Here is a 20,209-nt window from a genome sequence, read left to right on the forward strand (position 1 = left end):
GTGTATTTGCCTGCCCAGATGGGAATTATAATTATTGAAGATACCACACGGAGCTACTGTTTAGAATTTTCTGAATTTATACCAATTCCATATGATGAGGCAGCACCTCCCATCTGCGATCATCTGGCATGGCTGTTTGTTTGTTTGTTTGTTTGTTTTAATTATTGTTGCCTAGATGCCTCCCCCCCCCCGAATAATTCATTCCAATACTTGAAGTGACAATCAGCTGACAGTTTAAGGTTCATGGAATGCAAACCCCATTATATTTGGTTTAAAGTGACAACTGACAGAAAATTGTATTGACAGGCCATGATAGAGTGTGATTTCCAAACAGGAAGCAGTCTTCTTGAATTAATTAATGATAATAGAAGTTAATTTGGAAATTTTGGTGGTTCACAGTTCCCTGTCGAAATGCTTATCTGATTTTGCTTGCAGCGGTTGACTTATTCTGAATGAGATGTTTTCTCTTATAATTAAACTAAGAGATGCTGACACTTAAAGAAGTGGTGTGTTGGTTGCTGTATCAGCACTATAAACACTACAACATTTTCTATTCTAGCCTTGCAAGGATGTGAGCTCTGAATTGAAAAAGTAAATACCTCAAGGATTTCCAGTTTTGCCATCAGGTCTAACTTTACAGGTGCCTGCCTTTGCTGGGGGCTTTTAGCATCAGTAAGTTTCTATACATGTGTGGATTTTTGCTTCTTAAAGACCCATTAGAATCAGTGAAGCATCACAAAGCCTTAAAAAGCTGTTGGGTTGTTTAAATGTTAAAAGTAAAAAAGAAGATGTGCAGAGTGTTTGCTGTAGCAAGAAGTGCTAAATGAAAAAAGTGTAGACAGAAAGTATGTATATTCCAAAGAGGACTTTAAATGATCTATAGCATAGTATATAAATAAGACAAGTTAAGATCAGATGTCTCCCTTTCAAGACTTTTTCCCACTACGGTGCTATGTGTTGGTTTACTATAATGGCATTTGCTGTAAGTTTATAGCTGTCTCCAAAATTCTTTTATCATGATTCACATATACACTTCTTTTTCTTTGCTATTCTTCTACATCCCTCTTGAAAGGGGAATGAACCTTTGAAAGAGGTATGAATCACTGTTTTTTCCCTGATCCACTGGTTCCTACAGAAGTCTGAGTGGAATCACTGTTTCAAAAAATAAGCAAGAATAAACTTTGGCAGGCTGCTTAACACTGAGCATGAACTTGTCTTCATCAAAACCCATCTACACTTATTTTATTTTGCTGTACAACAAAAGCCCACTCTAGGTTTCCTGACATACATTAAGAATCTGAGTCAGTCCCTGAGATGTGCTTATTTAGTAGTGCTGAAGTTCATCTGATCAGGTAATGGATAATTTTTTTTTATCTCAATTGACAACCTGCTACAACTGTTCATTAACTAAGGATTTACTGCAGGTATTGTCAACTAGCACAAAGTTCTTCCCATATAGAGGAACCTCCAAGTACCTGGTGTGAAATCCCATGAACGAATGGAGAGGATTCTGTGCTAACATGTGTATCAGTTCATGTGGGGTGCTAGCCAAGGTCTGTCCACCCTTACAATTCCCCAGGCAAACAGAATGTTCCCTCCTACAACTTACAACTTTATTGTAGTATTGGGAAAGATGGCGAATGGGGAAATTCTTGACAAGCTTCCAAAGAACCCTAGTGCTCCCTGGAATACAGTTTGAAAGGCCATTTGCAGAAATGGTTACTTGTCTTCTATGAATCCCCATGTAACGATGTTTACTCTTGATGTTAAGTAGCATCAGCCTGAGTCATTTTGCTGCCTTAAGTGAACAAGATAGTTGTGGCGCCTGCCCTGTGGAACGCCCTCCCATTAGATGTCAAGGAAATAAACAACCATCTGACTTTTAGAAGACATCTGAAGACAGCCCTGTTTAGGGAAGTTTTTAATGATTGATGTTTTAACATATTTTTAATAGATTGTTGGAAGCCGCCCAGAGTGGCTGGGGAAACCTAGTCAGATAGGTGGGGTACAAATAATAGATTATTATAATATTGTTAATATGCCCTTTCCCTTCCATATACAGAATACAGTTCTACTGGCACCTGAATCTGGCAATGGTTCAGCATCCTTCACCACATTTGAAGGCAACAAACACTAGCTTAGGGAGCACAAGTTAAGCCATGTGACACACACAGCTCCAACACCCTGTTGTATTTTCCCCACTGCTTCACAGAGCACCTGCTCACTCAAAATAAATTCTGCAGTGCAGTGGTGATAACACCAGCGTGCATCATGTGAACAGAGCAAAGCACGCACATGCACAATGCTTGGCCTGGAGTGGCTGCCTCTCTGCCTACTAACTGTTGAAATAATGAAAGTAGGCCAAACAGGTAGACAATTCTGGCCAGCAATAAGGAAGCATCGTTGTCATCAGCGCAGGAGGGTAGGAACAACCAGGGAGTGTCATGTCCCCAGAGATGGGACTCTTTCTTTTCAGAGGATAAGACCATAGCCTCAGAGGAGGTATCAGAGGGGAGGGCAATGTGTGTCACCTTGAGCTCCTTGGGAGAAAGATGGGATGTAAATGTAATATAAAATAAAACTTTGTTCGCCAATCATATTTTCTAAGCACTCACAATTCAGTTATTGCTACTTTTTACTTCCAGACTAAGGGGAATTAATATTTCTAACCTGTCAAGTAGAACAAACATCATTTTACTTTCATAATAAACACAATATGAATAGAGAGAAAAGTCTAAACTCTGTAATAAAGTCCCACTTAAAGCCACAGTGTGTGATTTAGTTCTCACACGCTGAATACAATGAGCAGTGGAAGAGGCAATCTGTGCCATTTAGAGTAAGAAATAACTGAAATGTTTTACCTAGGCATTAAGGTTTTTTAAAAAAATAATAATAATATGAAGCGGATAATTTGGTGTCATTACAAAAAGCAAAAAGGCTTCTTCCATTTAGGAAGTCCAGACACCTTAGATTTCCTGTGCCGGCTGTATTGTTCAGTTAATACACAGTGCAAATGTTGTAGAACTTCTAATGCATTTCTTTTCTCCCCCCCCCCAAATAGCTGAAATATTATCATTTGGATCAAGGGAAACATTAAAGGCTGCTGGAATTTAGTAAACTGGACAAGCCTTAATTGGTTTAATAAGTAAATGTAATCCACTTTCGCAAGCAGGTTCTCATTCATTTCTCTTACAGTTCTAGTGCTATTTTGTCTCCCCTAGCGTTTCTTCCGGCTGCTTTTAAAGCAATTTGTTCTTTAGATGGGGAAAAATACAGGGCAGTTTGGCATGCCATATCCACATCAGGACAATGTGCAGGCACCTTTTAAGCAGCAGGGATAGCATGTATGAGAGTAGCAGATGCTTCCCCCTTTTTACCTATGAAAAGGTAGAGGCTGTATGTGATTGTAAGGATATGCCTCTTGACTCTCTTTTTTATGGTGTTTTGGCACCATTTGAAGACTTGGCTGTTTCTGCTGGTGTTTGACATACTTGGCCGAGACTATATTATCCCCCAAGGTATGTTTTTAGCTATTATGTCACCTTTAATAAATAAAAGAATATGGCTAGCAGGATGTGTGAGTATGGAAGACTCTTGTTTTTCTAAGTGTGTAAATGCAGTGAGATCCCCAGTCAGACATGGCTAAGCTATCCAGTGTCAGGGGTGTTGTGACATGTTTTGCTCCCATCACAACAATGTCAAAGGGCGCTGACTTTATGGCTGCCATTCACTCCTATTGAAAAACGTAAAGGGGTGCTACGGGAGGCATCAATAGTTTGAGAGGTAAAACTGTTCTCTTTTCTTATGTTCTCTCACCTGAGGCAACTGGCGGAAGTGATTTCCCCTCTAATGTATGGCACATCCTATTTGAATGATTAGAATTGCTTTTTCTAATCTTGGAAAAAGAACTGGGACCCATAGGAAGCATGCAGCTACAGCCCTTGAAACTACATCCCCTCCCAGTTGTGGCTAAATGCTCCTTTGATACACTGTGCCTTGTTCCATGTTGTAATGCTGGCTCATGAGAGGCTGCTAGGAAACTCTTTGCATGTACAGTGGTACCTCAGGTTACATATGCTTCAGGTTACATACACTTAAGGTTACAGATTCCGCTAATCCAGAAATAGTACCTCGGGTTAAGAACTTTGCTTCAGGATGAGAACATAAATTGTGCTCTTGCGGCGCGGCAGCAGCAGGAGGCCCCATTAGCTAAAGTGGTGCTTCAGGTTAAGAACAGACCTCTGGAACGAATTAAGTACTTAACCCGAGGTACCACTGTATAGTAAGGGACGCAGTTGGCGCTGTGGGTAAAACCTCAGTGCCTAGGGCTTGCTGATCGCATGGTCGGTGGTTCGAATCCCCGTGGCAGGGTGAGCTCCCATCCTTCGGTCCCAGCTCCTGCCCACCTAGCAGTTCGAAAGCACCCCTAAGTGCAAGTAGATAAATAGGTACCGCTTTATAGCGGGAAGGTAAACGGCATTTCCGTGTGCTGAGCTGGTGCCGGCTCGCCAGAGCAGCTTCGTCACACTGGCCACGTGACCCGGAAGTGTCTCCGGACAGCGCTGGCCCCCGGCCTCTTAAGTGAGATGGGCGCACAACACTAGAGTCGGGCACGACTGGCCCGTACGGGCAGGGGTACCTTACCAATGTATAGTATCATGCCTTGGTGCAGGAGCTGGGCAAATCATGTTCTCTTCACTGAGAGCATGTGTTGCAGCGAGATCACCATAAACTCCCCTTTGGTTGCTGGGACGGGTATGTTTGGATAGCCACAACTACCCGATTGGTTCCTCGGTTGCTGGGGCAGAATCTGGTCAATGGGATTTCACAAATAGTAGCCGGGGAGCCTCTTTTATACTGCTGCACGTTGTGTTGAGCTTCCTCTTTTTCACACCCTCCCTCCCTATATTTAGGGTATTTCTGACCTTGCTATGTCATTTGGTGTCATCTGTTTTGTAGCAGGGGCACGGGAGAAATTTTGCCATTTGGTGGATTGGCTGTTGCCTCTGTTTTTGCCTACCACGTAGCAAATCGTCACAACTTTGTAAGGTTTGCGGTTAGGCATTGGTTAAAGGTGTTCTTGGAGGGGATGTGGCTTGGCTGTGGCCTGCCCCTCCAATTGTGATGGCGTGGGTATTCCGTTAAAGGAATCCAGGGGCTCGTCTTGCTTTTGCCTGACCCCTGAAAAGGTGATAGGGCCACGCGAGAGCCCCTGGGAGCATGTTGGGGTGATCTTAATACTGCTCCCAGACCAATCGATCTCCCAGGGTGTTTACCCTTACTGCGCTGGCAGTTGTCAGTTCTGCTCCTGTCCTGGACAGGTTCAGATAGTTTGGAACCAATGCCTAAGCAAACCACTCACAGCCTGTAGTCAATTAAGTTGTGGCCAAAATTATGCCAAAAAACCTTAAACTAAAATTTGAGTCCTTTGTGTCTTTATTTGAGGGGGTTTTGGGGGCTCTTAACACGCAATATCACTTCATAGCTCTTTTAGCCCTATAGCTCTATGAATCTGTTCCCAGCTTTGTGTTTCTACATCCTCGTGAGTCGTGCAGTGATGTTGTCAGAAAATGAAGACATTCTACCTCAATAGCCCCCTTTTCCACTGGTCCTCTAGTGCATTCTTTTCCCTGCTGTTGCTGAAAAGGTACAAATTGCAAACCATGTGGAACCCAAAAGCCAGTCAGTCAAGACTTTGAATTCCTTCAAGAATTCCTGTAATATAGTGTATTGGGTGAATAAATCTGATAAATGGAACTACCCAGGCTTAACATCACTTTAGATATACAGTGAAGTCTTATAAAAATCCACAATTTTTTTTAAAAAAAATGTTAAGTACATACACTGCATGTCACTAAGCTGTTAGCAGTTAAACAGCCTCAGCCGTAATGCTGATGATGTATGCATAATGTAAAAGTTTTATCTAGAGCTCAGAATCCTTCATTATAAAAAAAATGCCTGGCTGGACCTTTTACAAGATTTGTTAATTGCAAACACTTTGGGTGCATTGATCCATAACCACTCTGATGAAATAATTATTCAGAACAGTACCTATGAGGACTGACAGGAGACTGGCTTGAAGAACCACACAAGATCTACATTTAAATGAGGGCTGTTGCCAAGCTCCCAGAACACTGCTCTTTGCTTGCATTTTCTTTCAATAACTACAGTTCCAACTATTTAATTTTCTCTAGAATGACTAACGTTTAAAGTGGATTAGGTGCTTTTGCTGAAACTGTCTTGAATACATGGACAGTTCACACACACACACACACACAGAGAGAGAGAGAGAGAGAGAGAGAGAGAGAGAGAGAGAGAGAGATATTTCTGGCTGTACAGTTACTTATTTGCCCTTCTGTAGATGAAAGCAGTTGTGCAAACATCAAAGGAATTGTTTGCTTTGTTGTTGGAATGGTGTGGGTTATGCTAGGGATGTAATGAGGTACATGTTTGGGCACCTTACATTTCCTTCCAATGCAGTTGTTCAACCAGTGGGGATATTGTAGTGCTTGGCTATCAAAAGTTAACTTACTATCCTGCTCCTTGACTTGTCAACTGTCAGACTTTAACTCTGTCAGACTTGCTAGAGGTCAGCTCAAAGTCTTGGTTATAAAATGCTCCCTTTATTAATGGTGGAAGGCTCAACAGAGAGTTTGCTACAAGATGGTGAATACATACGTTGGCATAATAAAAATTTCCTTCCAGTAGCACCTTAGAGACCAACTAAGTTTGTTACTGGCATGAGCTTTCATGTGCATGCACACTTCTTCAGAAACATCTTCAGATATGTTGGCATGTAAGTGTTCAAAGAACTCTGCACTATTTTAGTCAATAACATTAGCAGCTTAGCCAATTGCATACAATTGTGATTTTAAATTGGCCAGTGGAAATCCAGATTGTTGCAAGGAAAAATGGGGTGATTCTGTTCTTCCTCATTCCTGGAACATGGACACATGGCTAAAATCACCACAGTAATGTTGAGGGTTGGTTGGTTGGTTGGTTGGTTACATTCAATAGGTATATTATATGAAATAAATAAAATATTTCATACTTCACATTTAGAGAGAGGAGGACAGTTATAAGAACAGAGGTTAATTACCTCTTGCATACATGCTACAACAGATAATAAAAACACAACACAGCACTAAGGTGTGTAGAAGGTGCTGTGCTATTCTTCTCAAAGTGAGACAACAAGGATTCTTTACCTAGTGTATTTGGCTGTTGTCTGATCTTTAAGTATAGGTGTACCTGAGAGTTCTAGGGAAATTATAGGAATTTAAGTGTCAGCTGAGTGACACTTGGGCATCTCTACATTTCATATAAGTTTACAACTCCCCTCAAATTTGTAACCTGTACTTGGACAAATCAGGTATCCCCTTGTGCATATATTCTGATAGAATATATGGAATGGACCCTACTGTCTTTTGACTCCTCAAAACTAGCTTCTTGTAAAAAAAATCAGGACTTCTACATAGAAATAATAGGAAATTGAGGGATAGTTTGTGGAAATGTTCTATGAAAAGAACAAACTATGGCTGGAGAAGACAATGGATTGGATCCAGACTTGGGCTGCAATCCTAACTTTACCTACTCATCCTGTGTTGCACAATGAGCTTCCATTCTATGTGTATGTTGACTAAAATATATTAACAATGACTTCAACTTAGTTTTTTAATGACAAAAGCAATCCATTAAATAAATTAAATATTTGAATCCAGAAAATCAGTGCTAGGCCCCTTTAATAGTAAGGAAAAAGAATACTGTTATTAAGACTTTTTCAGGATTTACATAACCATTCTTATTGGTGCATGTGGCTGCCCATTTGCAGGATAGATTCACACTTTAGGGAATGTGACGGCCTAGACATAAAATTATGGTAATGATACGCAAGTAACAGTAGGTACTGCACCAGGTAGGAATTCTGACCTCCTCTGACATTTTGCTTTTTAATCTCCTCACCAGATGTCTACTTTATTATTAGCCCACTAGCTGAGGATCGATTTGCTTGCTCTGGATGCCTGTTTTGTTAGGAATCCTGACAGCCAACCCACCTCCCAGGGCAACACTTCCTGAAGCTGTTTATTTTTAAGTCAGAATAATTTCCATGTCTGTGTAGCTATAAACATTTTTTTTAAAAAAAAATCAACTGTTTTAAATGAAAACATAGTATCTATGTAGATTCCTAATCAACAAGCTACTAGTCACTTCTCTGGTTCCTGGGAGAGAAAATCATTAGGTGATGATTTCATCATATTAATGTTCTTTGCACTGTGTGGCCTCTGCAGCCAGCATAGGCTTATGTTGTTCTTCCTTACATGATTGTAACATAGACACAACTGCAAGCAAACACAGAGGTCAGGATCCACCTTCCTTTGTACAGCACAATTATTATGGATATTTTGGGGCCTCAAAAGCAACTAAACCACTTAAAGGACACTTTCTGCGACATCTTTCAAAGTCAGAGCAGGCATACCCTTTCAGGACAACCACAAATCTCTGAAGATATGTGCAAAAGCATTATCAGAATTGCCACTAATACATTTGTCTCCGAGACAGTGTCCATGCATAGCAGAACATACCTAGACATGAAGTGTGCAGAGACAGAGGGTTGTTCCATGTGTTTTCAGAAATAATTAATTAAAAAAAAAATTATTTGTACCCCACTCATCTGACTGGGTTGCCCCAGAAATGAGTGATGTGTTGTAGATCACCCCTCTCTTTGAAATGTTTTACGGAAGAGAGTTGTGATTTCAGAAGCTGGAAACCTCAAGCTGCAGCCCCCTTCTGCCTTATTTTAATTTGCCTTGATTTGAATGCAACCATGTCCCTACTGTTTGCATGTCCTGTCTTTGGGTACAGCATCGGAATCGTGCTTGCTTAGGAGCTGCTCTTCAAAGTGCCCTGCCAGCAGAAGCTTCATTCATTTCAATTTAGAAGGAACAGCAGGGTAGAGAGATTCTTTGTTCTTTCCATGGAGTTCTTTCCATTGCAGCTCACAAGGGAGCTGCGTTTTCTCCTCATTTGCACACACTCATTGCCTTTCTGTCAGGTTTTCAGAAAATTGCAGGGAGGATCCATTGGGACACCTCTAAATGCTGCCATCCCCATGATGCCCCAGAACACCTCATTTTCCTTTTGAAGTCTGTCTCTGTTTTCACATTTCAGAGTAATTCGCTGTATGACAACATTCTACTTTAATGAAGCCCTGGTGGTAGGAGACATGATAACATTCAGCAGGGAACATACAAATAAAAGCATAGAGGACGCACATAATATAAAATCAAAATCAGCTGGGCATGCAAAAAAGCTAATGGAGGAGAAAAACGGTTTTTGTAAGCATATGCTGACTTGCAACTGCCTCTTTTCATCTTGCTGGAGCCAAGTAGAATTAGATTTATGTCAGTTCAGCAAAGATCCCTTCTGGACAGCAAATTGGGGAGGGGGGAAATACACACGTGTGTTGATTCTCATCTTAGTTGGCCACTTACATGTTGGATTCTTAAGACCTATTCCCAATTACACAGCTTCTGATCTGTAATACACATCTGCCTCCTTTCTAGTTAAGTATGATACCTTTATTCAGACTGTTCCAAGTTCTGAGTGATATTTCAACTAAATCACAAAGCAGGAAATTACTTAAAAATTACAATAATTCAGTATCCATAACCACATAGATCCTGAGACAATTACTAATGAGTCTAAGGAAAGAGAATAAGCATATGTAAAAGGGTGAGACTTTCAGGTTCCTTTAATTACCACATATATTATTAGAGAGAAATGAGTCTTTGTATATCTATATCTATGTAATGCTGCATCACAATAAAAAGGGCATTTATCTTCACTGCATTCTTATTGACGAATGCACCTGCATTTAGGGGGGTGGGGTTTGTTCAAATAGTTACATATAACATTTGCTTCCAAGTTCTGTTTGCAGTCCTCCACATATTAACAAATAGCTTGGAAGCTGAGCTTTGAACAGCTAATCCTCTCTTATTCCAGTACTTAAGTTAAGCCAGCAATGCACAGACAACCTGTGACATTCCAGATACTATTGGATTCCAACTCATCCGAGCCCCATCCAGCATGGCCAATAGTTAGAAGTTGCCCACCCCTGCTTTAACTTTTGCTGTTTTATCTAGCAGTCCTCTTCCCTAATCCCAGATCTGTGGGAAGTTGGGAGCTGGCTGTCCTAAGGGAATGGTGCTGTGTGTGCTTTCCTGCTAGAGTGCAGGCTTATAGACCAATGCTTGGATCCAAGGCCATCTACTGAGGTCTAGCTGTGTAAATCAAGCCCATTCTTCTGGATGGAAATGCACCTAATAGGATTGGTAAACTCTGCTATATTCCAGTATATCCCTATAAAAGTAGTGTGACAGTGTTTAAGGAAATGTTGGGGACTCCAACAGGGTTGCTGGTTCCAGTCTCAAGACAGATGGTTTACTTTATATTCCCTGATGAAGTGGGGAGCTCAACTGATTCAGATTTGTCTATTCCTTTTTCATTGGTCCTTTCCTGAAGCCCATTGTTATTTCAAGCTGAGTAGAGAATAACCAAAAGGCCTGGGACAAATGGCCTTGGCAAGCAAGCAGTTGTATTTGGTGCCTTTTAAATTTGGTGCCTGTGAAAGAACAAAGCTTTGATGAAATGGACTGACTGTATGGGCCTTGCTTTTAGATGGACTATTATTGTGTATGATGTGGAAATGCAAATATTTCTTGCCTGTTCATTTGAGGATTATAGGGCTAACTTGCTATACCTAATTTACCCTGCGACTCAGATGAGAAAACAGTAGAACTCCATTGTGTGAAGGATTGCGGGCACATTTATTGTCTGAGGGGTTCCATGACTTCTTGTTGCCCGCTGGGTGAAACTTATGATTGGCAGGAGGCAGGTGGGCAAATGCTCTATTAATAGGTAGCCAGGGTTGGTTGGTTAGTTAGTTAGTTAGTTAGTTAGTTAGTTAGTTAGAGGATTAGTTCACTCAAGAGACAAAAAAAGGATTATGTGGGCTCAGAGAGAGTGGAGCAAATTATATGTACCAGGATTGGAGGACAAGATTCTACTCTAGGATATGCAATTATAAAGATGGAGAAATAATGATGCTTAACTCTTGTGTGTTCTTTTTCCCCGTTGGGAAATACTTTCTGTCCCTTTAACACAAATTTTTCATAAGCCAGTTATCTTTTCTTATTTTAACACCTCCATGCGTAGAAACCATAAACTACACCACCTTGAGAGGCCTAAGGGAAGTTTATAGGTTGATTTAAAAGGGGCAAGAGTGGGCTAACCAGAGAGGTGTACTACCTTTCCTCTGATGGCAGGGGCCCCAGAATGGCTGTGAGGTGGCTGTCACAGTACCAAATGCAAGTTCTGCTGGGATTGGTTCCACTAGGCAGCTCCCAGTTGGAGCTCCTTTATGTGTGTGTGAGGGAGAGTCAAGTTCCCAGGGTGGAGATGCTGTTAGATCCACCCCTTACTCTAGATCAGGCATAGGCAAAGTCGGCTGTCCAGATGTTTTGGGACTACAACTCCCATCATCCCTAGCTAACAGGACCAGTAGTCAGGGATGATGGGAATTGTAGTCTCAAAACATCTGGAGGGCCGACTTTGCCTATGGCTTCTCTACATCATAGGTCTTCAGTGAGTGGGTCATGGCCTGATCTATGGTGGGTCACAACTGCAGTGCTACAACCAAACCAATATATTGCTAAAAACCTTAGTGAGTCCTCAAATGCATGCTTGGGCTGAAAGTTGATCCTGGGTCTCAAAAAGCTGAATATTGCTGCTCTAGATGCCACCTGTGGCACAAAGTGCCTTTTCCCAGCTTACGGTAGTACATCAGCTATTATCACTTTTGAAAAAAGAAAACCTGACCACTATTATCTGCACCCTGTTCAAATCCAGATTAAACTACTACAGTGCATTCATGCCCTGAGGTGCCTTTGAAATTGGCTCAGAATGTGGCAGCTAGATGGTTGGCAGGTGCTGGTAGCCAGTTAGAAACCACAACACTAGTTTTAAAAGAGCTGCGCTGGCTTCCTATCCTGAGCTCAGCTCAGAATGTTTAGGGAAGCTTTTAATGTTTGATGTATTATAGTATTTTAATATTTTTTTGGAAGCCGCCCAGAGTTGCTGGGGAAGCCCAGCCAGATGGGCGGGGTATAAATAATAAATTATTATTATTATTATTATTATTATTATTATTATTATTATTATCATCATCATCATCATCATCATCATCATCATCATCTGAATAGCCCTATATAGCTTGGAACCCAGATTTCTAAAGGCCCATATGCCCATCTTTGAATAACATTCTCCAGAACCGCCGCCCCCCCTCTCTTTGTTTGAGGTGACAACTAGGGTGGTGACTTGAATAAAAGGCCTTTTTAGTGGTAGCAACTCAGCTCTACAATGCCCTCTCCAAGGTTTCTATCCAAACACCTAGCTTCATCAATCTGAGGCACCAGGTTAAATTTAAAATAGTATGCAAATGTGGATTTTCATGCCAGTTGTTTTAAATGCACATTAATGCGGAAATGTAATGGAAGAGATTTATGAATGAACACAGGGGAAAGTGATACAGATTGGAAATAAGATGATTCATCCCTTCCAGCTTGATCCAGTTTTCATGCTAATTTATTTAGATTTATATGTTAAGCATTGTGGTCATGAAATAAAATTACTTTGAAATTAAGTATGTCAATCCTCACATTAAAAAAACAACATCCTGTCTTTTCTATCTCAGTTTTCCATCTTTCATTTATTTTCCTTTCTTGGCAAGTTGATTCAGTCTTTGCCTATTATTTTTTCCTGTGGTTTTTAAAATGATGCATGCACACCACATACACATCTTAAAGGATCGGCAGATGACATGGATCTTCTCAATATGCAATGGGCTACAAGCCAATGCAGCTAACCCACGAGTAAAGCATTATAATGCCATACGCATGATTACACATATTATACTAAGTAAACAGCTCAGATTAAAATAAATGATTTGGCTCCGTACAAGTACAGTTGATAATTTCATATTTGCTTACCTTTTTGCTAAGTAAATAAATAAGAAGCACATCACAAGGAGACTTACTTCATTTCCCATGGGTAGGTAATGAAAGAAACAAATTATGAAAACATCTAATTTTTAAAGGAATTAAAATAAAAACAATAACCAGCTGGGATCTAATTAATTTCATATGTCAAACATATTTGAGTAGAGCTGCATGAGTTTCATTCTGCAGTTTTATTCTTATGAGCTGCCACAGAATTCATAATTGGTTACATTGAATGAAAAACATTGAATGAAACCACAGCAGTGTGGTTTTTTTCACTGAGCCATACATGCAGAAAGGTCCCACTAAAATTCAGAAGTCTAGCTGAGAGGGCAGAAATGAGGGCAGAGAGAGTTTCTTGTGTTTCTCCTTCCTTTTCTGTTTTGTTTTGTGTTTCCAGTGGAAGGGAAATAAACTACAACAATTCCAGGGCTGAGTTAGCATAGGTTTCTCCTTGGATTGAGAAGGCTTTGGATCCAAGTCCTCCTCCTCATCCATCCCACCAGATCCTCCAAGTGTCCCTATTTTCCAGGGGTGTCCAATTTAGAGAAGCTGTCCTGGTTTCTGATTTGATCCCAGAATGTCCCACTTTTCCTTAGGATGTCCCTATTTTCACTGGAGAAATTTTGACGGGTATGGCATTATTCAACCCCTGAGCCGTCTGAAGGCAATCCTGTATCGGGAAGTTTTTTAAATGTTTAACATTTTATTATGTTTTTATATGTGTTGGAAGGTGCCCAGAGTAGCTGGGGCAACCTAGTGATATGGGGAGGGGGTATAAATAGTAAAATGGGATTGTGGAATGGGAAGTCCCTATTTCCATCGGAGAAATGTTGGAGGGTATGCAGCACGTCCCTTTTCCCAGGCCTACCAACTCTGCTACTCTGATATCATTGGGGCTGCAAAGGTTTCTGCAGTGGTGGGGAGGGGAAAATCTGACATCAGTTCTCATTTGGAAGAGAGAGATCTGATGCTTCCTATGGAAGTTCATTACTTTCCTAACCAGTGGTGAAAACAAGAAAATAAAAAAAAATAGGATGTGATGCAGAGAATCTAATATTGTCAACATTATTATCTCCATAGTCAGCCTGTGCTTACTTTCAACCAGTTCAGACTGTGCCTAGCCATTGTAAGCACCACACTCTTAGGATAATTTTTTCACTGCTTATTCCCAAACAAAGACCATGTCCATTTGCCCTCAATGCAAACTTCACCCATTTCAGGCTAAGCTGGGTGAGCTGGCTTTGATTCACAATGAAGAATACTGATTTGCCACAACATCACCTGGCAAGCTACCGTACTTGGAAGGCTACAAACAGAACAAAGAATCTCAACCCGTATTTTTCCACTAAATTAGTTCTGTTTCTGTTCTCCTTAATGTACAGGCAGATTGTTTTCATGGTCATTAGGATTACTTCAACTCTCCAAGGAAATCACTCTTATTGTATAGATTGCTGCAGAGTATTCATGTTAAGCTTTCGTTTCTTTTAAAGAAGCAGCCATTTCCCTGAGAAGCCCTACTTATGTGTAAAGCTTAAAATATTTTTTCAGTTAAATGTGACATTTACCATTATCTTAATCTCGGAAAGACTGGCAGGAGGGGAGTTGGGTGGCTTCTCTTGGCCTTGCTTTTCTGTCTATGCATTGATCCAAGGTTGTATGCAAGTGGGAAAGACTTGCGCCATACGAAGTGGGAATGTGAATTTTGCAGCATCCATGATCACATGCACAGAAACCACATATGATGGTCAGATAAATGTGATAACTGAGAGCAGTGAAAGGCACTGGGTTTTGTTAAGACATTATGACATTCTTCCTGTAATGTTAGATGAACTGCAACAGCCCATGGACACATGCAAGTAATTGCATAATGTTGCAATCATTGGGCATCACATTTGCCTACTTCCCATTGGCACCAGTTGTATCTGTATACTCCTAACTTCCTTATGGTTTGAATTTTTGTACACCACAAGCTTTGCCCCAATCTTATGAAGTGCATCTTCTTTTTCCTCCCCATGTTGAGGCAAATGGGGCCCTGCTTTGGATGAGAAAAAAGTGGTATTACATTTGAAAAGGCAGTAAAGAATGAAGGGAGAGAGGGTGGTTGGAATATGTGTGGGATCTGCATTGGCATAGGAATAAAAGGGGTCACTAGTGGAAGGAAAGATGGGGAATGAATTCAGTTCAGCTAGCATTTAAAGGTGACCCTGCAACATTTGCATTTTCCAAAATGGCAAACTGAAGCACAGACTTCCTTCAACATTCTCGCAATTCTGCAATGTTCTTGCTGCAGCTATCCTGTTTTTGCAGTGAAAATGACTGCTAAAACAAAACAAAAAACCCCAAACACTGCTTTCTTTATCCATTGCCAAAATCACAGGAGTCCTGACAGAATAAAAGGTAACCAATTAATTGGCAACAACAACAGCAACAAATAAAAAACCTCATATTTTCTCACTAGAATAAATTTTGCAACTTGTCAGTGAGGAGAACTTGTAGCATCACTACACTACCATGCTAGAGAAAGCTACACAGAATTGCAGCCTGTTGTGCAGCTGTTGAAAGCAGAAGCACCATGCCAGAAAGGGAGAAACATCTGGCAAAGCATTACAGGTGGTGTACAATAGAGAAGTATAATCTTCCTGCCCAGTATGCTAAAATAGTTTGCATCAGTCTCTGATTAGCTTCCAGATTTCTGGGCATCTGAGTAAGCTGAACTGCCAAAACTTTCCAGGTTCTCACAGAATTAATTAACACTTGCATAGAAGCATCTGACAAGAACTAGGAAAGTAGGCTATGGCACTGTGCTTCTCTCTGTGCATCTTTGAACGGCAGCCCTCTGTCTTTGTGCTATTTTATCTCTGAGCTTTGTTCTTTAAAAACCCTGTTTTATGTAAGCTCCACATCAGAATGTGTTTCCTCTGTTCGGCTGCTTTGGCAGGTCCTGCATTCATCTCACAGCTATTACTACGCATCTTGTTGTCTCCAGCTTTATTTGCAGCACCAGGTGTAAATAAGTGACAGGAGGATCAGAGGTGGTTATCAGGACAGGCACTGTGCTTCTAGAAAGCTGGCCATTAAAACACCCAGAACATTGTGTATGATAACACTGGGGAACCACTTTGACATGAAATGTTTGTATCTAGAAAAATGTAGTTTCCCCAGCATTGAAGAATTAACAGCCTTTTTCTTCTTCCCTCTACAGGCAGTGGGGGATGGGGACAGGGACAGAGAACGTCAGTGTAAATACGCACATTTATTTTCATAAAAGAGCTACTTGCTTGGTTTTATGAAATGTCAGCAGTGAATATTAGGAAACCTGTTTCTAAAGTGCGTTCCCAGCTTCCCAACTGACTTTAAGTGGAATTTCTACTAGTACTAACAGGGGGAAAATATCGGAGTACAATCACATGTGCATGCACCCACCCACCACTGTGAGCATAACTCCCCATTTTCCTTCCCCCTTGCCTCCCCCAAACCACAGATTCCTAAGGGAAGACATTATTCCACAATTTCAAATGCAAGTCCAATGGATGCTGCTGTAGTTGATGTTCTGTCGAGTATGTGATGAAAGGGTACCATGTATCTATAAAATCACCCCAATCTCTCTTTCCAGCTAAGGCTTTAATTTTCTTGGTCATTTATATATTTTTTCTGAAGGTAATCCAAACTTTCGTTTCCACTGTGACATTTGCAAGTGTTCTAATTTTGGGCAACAAGTTGTCAAACTGCTACTTAAAGAAAAGCAATCAATTATTTGTATCTCAGCTTGACATTTTCATTTTTAAAGATTGTTACCAGTACTAAAGGTGGGGTGCAAATAACATTTGTTTTGTGATCAAACTTATTTCACCAACAGCATTTTTCCAAAATGGCTGCAATTTGCTGCAGGCCCATGGCATATGTCTATGTTCCAATCTCTTTACAGCCTCTCCAGCAAAGAGCAGAAATAGCTTCATTAATATGACTGCACCTCAAAGGTGTTAAATACCATCTGTGTAGCAGCTTAAGAGTATTCTGTTTTGTGAGCCTGGGCACTGAATTTAAGGGCTTTTTGCCCCACAGGCTCTGCCAATCTACCTCCTCAATTACTGTATCTAGATCAGATTACCAAGTATGATTCATCAAATTTGTTTGTCCTAATCGTATATCACTAATGATTTTATAAATTATTGATTATGCACGTTTAGATTCTGTGTTAGTAGTTAGATTTTCAAATTGTGTTAGAGTTCTGGATGCATGCACGATAACTGTTGGATATGCTAGAAAGTGTACCAGCCTTGGGCTTACAGGCTCCCTCTTCCACTTTCCCTTTCCTTTCACATACCAATACAGTGGTACCTCAGGTTACATATGCTTCAGGTTACAAACTCCGCTAACCCAGAAATAGTGCTTCAGGTTAAGAACTTTGCTTCAGGATGAGAACAGAAATTGTGCTCCGGCGGCGCAGCAGCAGCAGGAGGTCCCATTAGCTAAAGCGATGCCTCAGGTTAAGAACAGTTTCAGGTTAAGAACGGACCTCCGGAACGAATCAAGTACTTAATCCGAAGTTCCACTGGATTTCTACACTTCCTGACAAGCCATAATTTGCTCTCTCGTTGAAACTTGAGAGGGGGGAGTTTGAACAAACCAGAGTTTGCCCATGAGAACCAGGAAGTACAAAAATTGTGGTGCATGGGGGGAGGGGAGAAATTACCTCTAAGTGTTTTCAGCAGCCCAGAGTTTTTCCAAAGGGCTTCAACAAGTAAAACTGATGAGAAATGGGAAGTACTTTTTCATTATCAGCAGTTCAGCTTTTGGGAGGAAAGACTACTTCATGTCCTCAGATAATTCATTAATTAAGGTATTTTGCTCCTACGTGAAAGCAAACCAAGGAAGAGGAAGAATATAATAAATAAAATATAAGGTTGCATATGTTTCTGATAATAAAGAATAGAATGATGAATAATACATAGCCTTTTTGGTAATAAAAAAAGCATTCTTGTTAAAATTGCATTTCCCTTCACTATAATTTGCCAATTTTACATGCTTATGTCTTTGGTTAAGAAAAGAAAAAACCTTTGCAGAACTTTGAGATCATGTAAGAACAGCAAGTCTTAATTTCTTATTCAGTAGATTTTGTAGAGCCCAGTTTATTTGCTGGTGACTTGAGAATGAGTGTGAAAGTTACCATGATCTAGTGAATAGAGCTGACCTAACCAATGTAAGAGCCACCATAACCTGAATGTAGTCCACCAACCATATATAGTGGCCAACCAAGATGCCTGGACTTCCCCCACCAATTGTTTTTGGAGTCCCAGGCAGGTCACAGGTAGCAAAACACAGTTGTTTATTGTACCATGTAAAGAAATTGGTTTTTTGGCTGCTGAGCATATTTCACAAATGAAGTCTATGTTCTCTTGCCTTCTGATATGATCTTCAGTTGTATTGGTTCATGCAATTGATTTTGCCTTTGCCTTTGATACACTGTCCTTCTGTTGGCCATCCCTGTCGTTTGTCATGCTCTTTTTTCTTCTCACGGTTTTAAACTCTAAGGTCGTTGCAGCAAAAAAAAGAACCTGTCGTGTCACTTAGCTTTATAAAGCAGAGTGACATTCATGTGACTCTATCAGAGATAGTTGGAGGGGCTGTATTAAAATATGCAGTGAATGGGGATTCTCTGCTGTGGATTATTCTGTAAAGCATGTCCTATGCTACTAGAGAAAAACCTTCTTTTGTATCTGAAGAAAAGTTATTTAAATTTTAGAATGAGTTTATGACAAGAATGATAAAATGGCTTCAATCTGTGAATTCAAACACTGAAGATAATGCAAAGCTGGAACATTCTTTGTGTCAGGAAGCACTGTCTAATCCCCCCCCCCCGCTAATAAATACTGGATTCTACTGGGCACTAATCTCTTGGCAGAAATTTATGAGAAAAAATTAGATGTTTCCCAATAAAAATTTATAATGGAAGCAAGCAGTGTATGCTTTCATCCAGGTAAGATGAAGAAGCAGAGACACCCTTAAGAGGTTGCAAAGTCTTATTTGTTGTCAAATTGGAGAACATGACAGCTTCCATTAAAAGAAAGATTTCCTATTGCCATGACAATAGCTTTAAACTAAACCAAACAAGGGATATAAATTATTTTCAGGGTCTTGTTCTAATAGCAATGCTAGATGGCTTTCTTTTTTCCTATTGCTGTTTGATTGATGTTCTTTCTCAGAAGACCTAAAAGGTGACAACCAAAAAATTCCCACACATCTTGTGAGATGGATTTTTGTCTGGATTGTAAACCATAAATTGTCTCCCACTTAGGCAATATTCAAGTATAATAATAAATCTTGTCTTGCTGCCTTGAATTTTCTTGATAAACCCTTCGACCTGCTACTCCTTGTCTCTTTGAAATCTAAACGTCTTTGAATCAAAGTTTATTCTTCAAGAAACAGAAGAACAATAATCATCTTCTGTTAGGACATGTGTAGCATGTTCTCACTAATTTAATTGTTGTCATTTTCTTAACAGCTTGCACAGACAAGGAGCTGAGGACCCTTGCATCCCGCCTAAAAGACTGGTTTGGTGCTCTTCATGAAGATGCAAATCGTGTCATCAAGCCAACCAGCTCAGATTCAGCACAAGGCAGTAAGATGACACTCTAAAAATAAAGTTTGAGATAAGTTCACAAGTTCAGCAAGTCAACAATAACTGTAATGACAACTAATGAATCTGTCATTTAGTTATGCTGTGGTACATTCTCCTGCTATTTCAAACTACCCATTATTTTGTTTTATTTTTTGCATATAGAAACAGGGTTTGAAATTTAATCACCATTTGCAGTCTGTCAAGTCGGGAAACTGTGAGGTAGCTAATGGACCATCTAGGGAAGAACTGTACCCTGCAATGCATTAGACAAATAGGATAATACTTGGGGTTAGGCAAGGCTTACCAGGCATGGGCCGAATCACTCCAGTGGAGATCCTCTGTGGGCTGGGCCAGCGCAGTGCGACACCAGAAATCACTTCTGCACATGCCCAGATGCCAAAAATTGCACCTGTGCAGAAGTGATTTTCAGCATCTGGGCATGCGTAGAAGCGATTTCCGGTGCCGCAGACATGCACAGACGCGATTTCCGGTGTCTGGGCTTGTGCAGAAGCGATTTCTAGAGCCACAGAAGAGA

The 20,209-nt window shown here is 40.5% G+C and overlaps 2 protein-coding genes across 2 annotated transcripts in view; both read left to right on the plus strand.

Annotated features, from left to right (window-relative positions):
- SPOCK1 (SPARC (osteonectin), cwcv and kazal like domains proteoglycan 1) overlaps positions 1 to 20,209 on the plus strand; it is a gene marked incomplete at its 5' end in the record, with an annotated part of 409,034 nt that overhangs the window by 364,314 nt on the left and 24,511 nt on the right. Inside the window, 1 exon segment of the mRNA XM_082211637.1 lies at positions 19,558 to 19,674. Coding sequence (XP_082067763.1) covers positions 19,558 to 19,674 — 117 coding nt within the window.
- Positions 17,253 to 20,209, plus strand: part of LOC309525903 (neuropeptide Y receptor type 6-like) — a 212,034-nt gene continuing 209,077 nt past the window's right edge. The window contains exon 1 of the mRNA XM_082211671.1: positions 17,253 to 17,514. The gene's annotated coding sequence lies outside the window, so the exon portion shown is untranslated. The remainder of the gene's footprint in view (positions 17,515 to 20,209) is intronic.

The sequence above is a fragment of the Podarcis vaucheri genome, assembly GCF_965113315.1.
Source record: "Podarcis vaucheri genome assembly, chromosome: 2".
In the NCBI taxonomy this organism is placed as follows: Eukaryota; Metazoa; Chordata; class Lepidosauria; order Squamata; family Lacertidae; genus Podarcis; species Podarcis vaucheri.